At 43.5% G+C, this 8,200-nt stretch overlaps 1 protein-coding gene across 1 annotated transcript in view; it reads right to left on the bottom strand.

Moving 5' to 3' along the window:
- Positions 1–392: 392 nt before the first annotated feature.
- Positions 393–8,200, bottom strand: part of POLR1E (polymerase (RNA) I polypeptide E, 53kDa) — a 15,684-nt gene continuing 7,876 nt past the window's right edge. The window contains exons 6-12 of the mRNA XM_006886956.1: positions 8,106–8,193; positions 6,516–6,623; positions 4,226–4,322; positions 3,501–3,634; positions 3,259–3,340; positions 2,627–2,758; positions 393–552 (exon numbers count right to left, since the gene is read on the bottom strand). Of these exons, the coding sequence (XP_006887018.1) occupies positions 393–552; positions 2,627–2,758; positions 3,259–3,340; positions 3,501–3,634; positions 4,226–4,322; positions 6,516–6,623; positions 8,106–8,193 (801 nt within the window). The remainder of the gene's footprint in view (positions 553–2,626; positions 2,759–3,258; positions 3,341–3,500; positions 3,635–4,225; positions 4,323–6,515; positions 6,624–8,105; positions 8,194–8,200) is intronic.

The following is an 8,200-nucleotide window of genomic DNA, read 5'->3' as shown; positions in this document are numbered from 1 at the left end:
AAGCTTCCTTCCATCCGTGCTAAGTACATGCTCTTCTCCAAGTCCTTCTAGTGTGGCACTTCACATTTTTCTTTATAAACCTTCTTCCTTTAGGTTTGGCCCAGGGTCCAGAATGGAGAGAGAACTTTTGATTCCAACTTCCTCCCCAGGTCTCACCTCAAACCCCGCGACCTGTGAACCAACATGAATAACACCAAAGGAGAGACACGAAGTCCATTCTGGCCATCATTGTATTTCCATTTAAAACAGAAAGCGTGTGCCAAATGCTGGCTTCTGGCTTCAAACCACCAAAGCAAGGCTCCTTTTTACCTCTCTTTAAAGAAAAAAGAGGCAATAAAGTGGAAGTAGTGGCTATGACCTGGTGGCCAAAATGCTCTGTGGAAAGCAGATGGCTACTTGACTCTTCTCCTCTTTGACTGGTGTTCCGAAGTCTGTGCTGGCGGCAGCGGGATGGACAGGGTGCCCAGTCTGTGATCCTCGTCGCCGCCATCTGCTGCAGACACCCTTATTTTCGAGATCTTCAGCCGTAGAGCTTTTGCTATCTCAATTATCCTAAGAAAGAAACACAAAAGAAATTGAGGCAGGAGTGAGTGGTATATTAAATCCCACAAGCCAAGAAAGCAACCACTTTGAACAAAGCCCCCAGCAGAGAGGTAGACCAGATACTCCTGAGAACTCATCAGACGGACATTTCATTTTAATGTGTTGCCATCAGGCAAGCTGTGCAGGTGATGATAAACCAATTACTGAGACTACTGTTAGTAACTTTCTTGCTTCCTTTAAATAAATTCTAAAAGTAATGAGGGTTGAACATTTTCCAGAACCTTGTAGACTCTATGTATTCTCTTACTTTCCAACCTCACTGTCTGTAAGAATGCCATTTGTGGGCAACCCTCAAAACAAACATTTCATGTTCCTGCAGCAAAAGACTCTGGACTAAGGTGTTGCCATAGGTTCTCCAGTAGCCTGTCAGGGTCTGTGGATGGCAAACTATAAAACCAAACCAAAGGGAGCTCTGGTGGCCTAGTGGCAAGAATCTGCACTACAATACCAGAGGTATATAGTTCTAATCCACCAGATGCTCTACTGGAGAAAGAGGGGCAATCTCCTGCTGTACCAGTCAGATCCGATTTGATTGATAATAAAACAATAAAATTAAAAAAACAACACCCACTGCTATCAAGTTGACTGACGCATAGCAGCCCTCCATCACGTTTCTGAGGCTCGTAAATCTTACAAGCGACTGCTCATCTTTCTCCCACGGGGTGTTAGTGGATTTGAACTGCCAACTTTTTAGTTAGCAGCCCAACACATTGTGCACTATGCCAATGTGTCCAGGACTCCTCCCTGGACATCAGCTGTCCCTAAATAAACAACTAAGGCCAAATGGCCCCCACAGTCCGGGACTCAAGGGAGTTATGGCTCTACTAAGGCTGAATCTCTGCTGACAGATCTAGTTGTTGTTAAGTGCCATCAGTTCAGCCAGGCTCTTGTTACCTGCTCTCTTGCTTTTATGTTTTGCCACTAGGAGTATGGCATCTATCTGTCAGTTTGCTGTACTGAGGGAGTGGGAGTGGTGGTCAAGGGTGTGGTAGGAGACTAGGGGGGAATGGTTTGCATAGTGCTGCTTACTTTAAAATTTGTGTTTGTTTATTCATACTTTGTTCTTATCAGTACTATACTTGTCTGTCAGTTTACTGTACTGAGGTAGCTTGCTGGCTGTGGTGCTTGAAGCTGTGCCACTGGTATTTTAATACCAGTAGATTACCCATGGTGGACAGGTTTCAGCAGAGCTTCCAGATTAAGGAAAGCCATCATTTCTGAAATAAATGGGTCTTTAAAAACCCTATGAACTGACTCAGAGGGGGCCTTAAGTTAGGTCATCTCTCTCAACTCATTTAGGGAAGCCTAAATGTGGCATCCTTGTCTAACAACAGCTCTGTTTTATTTCAAAGTAGTGCCTTGGCTGCCCCTTCCATCTGATCCTGAAAAAATCATTTTTGCTAAGTTGTAATTGGGTTTTCTTACAACTTATACCCATGGGTTCCACTGCTGAGGGTCATAAAGAGTCGCTCTCCTCACTGACAACGATCCAGAGAATGAAGGCTTCTTAGTTATAAAGGAAAAGAATGCACTGTGAAGACTCAGCTCATGTCCAGCTACTCTCCTTGGTTGTATGACTCTAGAGAAATCATTTCTCAACTGCTTTTTAAGGAAATTGGTGGGATCATGTCAGAAGTACCTATTGTGCCCATGTAGAGTACTTGGTCATATCTGATTACTCATCCATTCAACCATTGATTCACTGAAAATTGTGAGATCATTTGCTTCCAACTTCCCCAGGCCCCACTCTTCCAAATTCCCACACCCGTTCCTAAATTTCTCATATGAATTATTCCTTGTTCCTTTAATGGTGCTTCAAGCTTTCCAGAGGAACTAGAAATAGTTCATATTAATTAGTACCCCTACTAGAAGAAAACAAATATTTCTTTCCATTACCTGAGCAAACTTCTTAATTATCAATGAACAAATCCCAAGCCCACAGACATTAAGACAAAGGCCAGATCATGGGTTTGTAGGCACAGTAGGCTCCCCAAGGGGAAGATTTTTATGTGGGTGTGCTCACCTTTTCTCACTGAGTTTCAGGTCCCTTTGTAACATCGTCAGGTCAACCTGGAAATTACTTATATGCAAGGCAAGTATGATCGCATATGCTGTAATCTTTGCCTTCATTGAATCCGATATTAAGTTTCGTAAGCTGCAGAATCAGAAATGGGAAAGGAGATACAAAGTTAAACTCTGGGTGGACATCTCCCCAAGTGTAAACCTTTAATCTTGTTCTCCTGGGTACTCCATGTCGTCTACCTTAAGAGAAGAAAGGCAGTTCAGGCAACATTCCTTGCTCTTAAAGGAGCCTGAGCCTTCACACTGACTGGAGCAGTGAACCAATGCCAGCATTTCCCTCAGTGGGATGTGCAGGCAAGCCGACCCCTGCCCAGCCACGATTAGAGCTTCTCATTGGTGAGGACTTTGTTCCTTGTTTGCTCAGCAGAGTAGCTGGGGAAACTGTCATCCCTGACATAGTTGCTGATCATTCTCCAAGCACAGAACAGCCTTCAAATGCAATGTTCTCTTCAACTCTGTACTGTATCTCAGTGGACATGGCACAGACACCAAGCCCTGCCTCCCAATCCCACACCTTGCCCACACCCTACTAGATCGTTCACAAGCAGAAAACCAGAAACCAACTCCTCTGACCTGCCATTGTTGTAAGTTAAGCAGGTGAAATGCTTCAGGAGTTTCATGTTGATGATATGCGGAATTCCAGGTCCCAAGGCACCTAAAACACAGTTGAATTTATTTTCTTTCACAGTTAAAACCAACACACTTAGATAGAGAAGTCGAATTATTCCCCCTCCTCATTACTTAGCTGACCTAAGATTTATACACAAATAATGGACTGAGAAACAGCTAAAGTAAAATGTCTGTCATGGGCTTACTTTTCCGCTTAATCACTTTTTGAGCTCGAAATCTGATAAGTGTGTCCAGGAACCAGATGCATCGGGCCTGGTGGTCTCGGCTCTCCACATCTGACGGCAAGGATTTCAGTGCTTTAGTGACAAAGGAGCAGTGGCTGCAGTAAGGGGAAAGGAAGGAGAGATGAGGAGAGACGCGCTCTGTCAGGAACCATGCACCCCTCACAATGAGAACAGGGGGCACCTCTCCACATTCAACAGGCAATGGAGGGCGTCACATTCACCTCCTCATAATGAGAACGGTGGGCACCTCTCCATATGACACACATGCAGTAGGCATTGGAGGGCGTCGTCACGTTCACCCCTCACAATGAGAACAGTGGACACCTCTCCACATGACACACATTCAACAGGCAATGGAGGGTGTCACAGTCAGTACTTCCAGCATGGCTGACTGCAGGTGCTGGTAAAGGGCCAGAGCATAAATGTTTTAGGCTCTGGGAGCATTACAGGCTCTGAGGAAATTGCTCACACCAGGCTCTGGTTCATACCTCAACTTGTGCCCAGTCCCAGGTTCTGCACATTACAGACCAACCCTCCCTTAAAAGCCACTCACAGGTGTAGAGGCCTTAACATTCAAAGAAAGATTGGGTCACTCGTGTTCAAGTGCTGAACAGACATGCCTCCTCACTGACCACAAAGATCCCAGCATCACACCCCCAGACCTTCACCTACCCAAGCGGGGTTACCTGTTCTCTTTAATCATATTCAGAATTTCCTCTGATGTGACATTTCTAAAAGCTTCAGATGGGTTTTTAAGAGCTTCATACTCCACGGGGGAAAGAACTAGTTACAGGTCAAGAACACAATCCAACCAAAATGAAAACATCCCACTAGCTCTTTCCTTAGCTTCTTAATAGCTTCCCCACTTCGGAGGTTTTTTTTAAAATTTCTTATAAACAGCCAGTCATTTGCTGTTGAGGCTGTCCTATTCCTGAGACAGGAAATTCTACTTTCTTATTGTTACAGTTCAAGAGCTTTCATATTCACTCTCTCATATGAACTTCACAAGAAACCAATTACAGAGGCAAAACAAGAATGACAAGCCTTATTTCTTCAGTTGTGAAAGCACAGGCTTAGAGAGGTGAAGACAGTTGTCCGTGGCCACGTCTGATACAGAGTAGAGCCTAAAGCCAAGCCAACCAATGCCAAAAGCCATTCTCAGCACCCTGTGAGCCTAGGCAGCCCTAGGCCACCTCTCTCTGGAGCACACCATTAAAGCACTAGAGCAGACTTAGGTTATTAACTCAAGTTCAAGTCTACTGAACACTATCTGTCTCCAATTAGCCCCATTCTTAACTTTTGTTTACACAAGAGAAGACACCAGCATTTTCAATTTAAGGACAGGAAGGGAAAGAACAAGGGCTTAGTGGGGGAAGTGTTTTGATCAGTGAATCGTTAATGCTGGTTCTAGTCTTTGGTGTGTTACCAAGCTGGCCAACCAGGGGCAAGTCACTTCTCCATCCTCAGACCTAGTGCCTCATCTGTTAAAATTAGAGACAATCACTTCATACTCCTGTTTTTAGGTGCTGTCAAATCGACCACAACTAATAGCAGCTCTATGAACCACAGATTGAACCTTGCTTGATCTTATGCCATCCTCATCATAGAGCCCATTACTCCTAGGATGGTGACAATAAAAAAAAGACACAGCAATGAGTGCTGGTGAGAACTGGAACCGGAACCCTGTACACTGATGGTGGAAACGTAAAACAGCAGGTCCTTTCAAAACCAGTCTGGCAGTCCTTAAAGGAACTAGCCTGGTTACCGAAGGATGTAACAACTGCACTAACAGGTACACACCCATAAAAAAGGGAAACATGTTCACACAAAAACTGGCATATGAACGGTCACAGCAACGTTATTCCCACCAGCAAAAAGTGAAAACCCAAACATGTATAACTGATAAACAGATAAATGTCGCCAGGGGTTGGGAGCAGTCGTTGGGAATTAGGAGTGACTGTTAATGGGCATCACTCCTTTTAGGGGGAAAGAAAATGTTCTAAAATCAGTAACCTAGAATTAGCTGTGTCATCTTCTAAGTCTATTAAAAAGCATGAATTGTTTACATTAAAGGGTGAATTGTAGTGTATGTGAATATGATTTCAAAATTGTTTAAGAAAATTGAGGGGGAATAAAGAGAAAGAGAGCGGAGAATGAGTTGCTGCCCTTCTACCATCCTGGGCTCATTAACAATGGAACACACAATTATGCTGCAAAAGTGCTTAGTAAAAGGCAAAGTATCATAAAAAGGCCATTATTATTACTACTACTACAACAACAACAGATGAAACTGCTCTCATGTGTAAAGGCAGCGAATTCTCAAGTACGCAAGTTTAAAGTGCGTTTTAAACTATCCCGCACCAACAGTGAAATGTGTAGTGAAATGAGGACAATTAGGCTGACTCTGTACTCGAAAGAAAACTATCCTTCAGCATGAGGGAAGTTATCCTACTCGCAGACACAGAAGAAAGGAGGGATTATCAAAAGAATGGTGTGTGAATAAGGAACTCCACTTTGATGGGAGACTCTAGGATAATGTGTGACTCGTTCATTTCTAGGCAGGCCTGCCAAACAAGTCAGCAAGGAGATTATCTATCAAACACCTGGACTTTCAGTCTTCTCTCTTATCACAAAGCCATGGCACACATGTCCCATCTGATGAAGGCAACAAGAAATTAAATTCTAAGCTTCAGTCCTTCCTTTCACAAAATGAGTCTGCCCTGGACTTTTGCTCAAGTCACATTTTTAGTATACAGGGAGACGGGCGTCTGAGGTCTAAGCAGTGTGTGTGTGCAGCATCTCAGTGAGGAACACGGCAGATCTCTCTGCTCCTGAAGCCTAGGAGACCCCCCAGCAACATTACTGAGGCAACTACAAAGGTTTGTGTGTAGTCTTTTTGATTGTCAGCCTACACCATTCATGAACAAAAACCCCAACACAGGAGCTGAGACAGCATTTCTCCTTTCAAAAGGATACGATCTTCAAATTTATACACGTCTTCAAGCTTGGCTGCATCAGCATAGCAGGGAGGAAGGTAGAGGGAATCATCTTGCAAGTCATCGTGGATGGCATCGTTGACCAGAGCTTGTCAATAGAGAATGAATCAGCATCAGCATTAGGTAATGCTGGGGCCCCAAGTTCCCCCACAATCTTTACAGTCTATGCACTGAAGACCACAAATGGCCAGAAACACCTCGTCTGAATCTTTCAACCAACTTAGTCCAACGTCTTCATGAGGCTGACTGCTCCAGGACTACCATGCTTACCCATGAAATAAACATTAACCAAGCACTAATGGAAGGGGGACAGAGGACAGTTCCCCACTCAAGTCATTTGCAGAGTGTAGATGGAGAGATAAGATACACTAAAAAAATACTTGCATTAGAGAAGCTAGAAATAAGGGAGATTCAAGACAGCCTGTAGTGACTTCTAGAAAATTTCTCCACAAATTCTACATGGGAAATAAAGTCATATATCTACCATACCAAAATAAGCATGCAAGAATTGCATATGCACATAGAAGGGCGGAGCTCTGGTGGTTTAATGGTAAGGAACTGTGCTACTAACACAAAGGTATGTGGTTCAAATCCATCCAGTTGTTCTATAGGAGAAAGATGGACAATCTCCTCCCACCCCATGCAATTTACTGCTTCTGAAAACCTGCTGGAGGGTCAGCTATGGGTCAGTTCTGACTTAATGGTATTCAACAGAAGGGTGATGAGGGAAACAGCACAATTCCTTACTGCTAAGGCACCAGAGAGTCCCTACTGGATGATATTTGATGATAAGCCTCTGTAATTAAAACACCCTGGTGCAGCTATCTGATAACCAGTCAGGCAGTGGAAATACTTGTAAATATAGTCAAATGATAAAGATGGGGCTAAGATCAGGTGGTTAATTATATAGAAAATATAAAACTAGATCGGAGTCTCATATGATTTTGCAAGAGAAACTACAAGTTAAGGTTTCAATGTAAAAAATATAAATTCATAAATGTGGGAAATTTTCAAGAAATTACTAAAATTCTATTTCAATTGAAAAAAACTGTTCTTATAAGAAAACCTCCTTGTATTCTTATAATGCTTTTAATACATATTTAAATATATTTAAGTACTCAAACTGCCTAGGAACTGAGGACTGGAAAAAAGTCTATCGACACCCAGTCATTGTCCGCCGATCTCAAAAGGAAATACTACTCCTAGTGACCTAGTTCAGGCCTCTTTGGCTCAAAGCCTCCCTGGATTCAACAGAGATAAGCGAAGCCTCCTCCCTCCTGGGCCCACACCGTGTCCCTGCAGGCCGCGACCCTGGTGCCAAGAACCTAGCTGTGCCCTATCCACTAACACGCCCATCTCAACTACTTGTCTGTGAGCTCACAGCCATCTCTGATGATTCTTACTACTATACAAAGAATCCAGCTTCGACTCCATCATTTTCATGGACAAAGATCTCAAACTACTATACAAAGAATCCAGCTTCGACTCCATCATTTTCATGGAGAAAGATCTCAAAAGACGAGAAAGCTGTCTTCCCTGGCACTCTCTTACCCACGTTCCAGCTGCTTACCGGTCACCCCCTTTGTATCAATGATATTCTCGGCAGCTTTAGTCACTGCAAGATTCAAAGACTCATTGCCAACTTTGTTCATTCTTCTGGAGTTC

This window comes from Elephantulus edwardii, unplaced genomic scaffold (assembly GCF_000299155.1).
Source record: "Elephantulus edwardii isolate Elephantulus edwardi_28Jun2011 unplaced genomic scaffold, EleEdw1.0 scaffold00052, whole genome shotgun sequence".
NCBI classification, from domain to species: domain Eukaryota; kingdom Metazoa; phylum Chordata; class Mammalia; order Macroscelidea; family Macroscelididae; genus Elephantulus; species Elephantulus edwardii.
The sequence above is the reverse complement of the archived record's forward strand: the minus strand, read 5'-3'. Positions and strand labels throughout refer to the sequence as shown.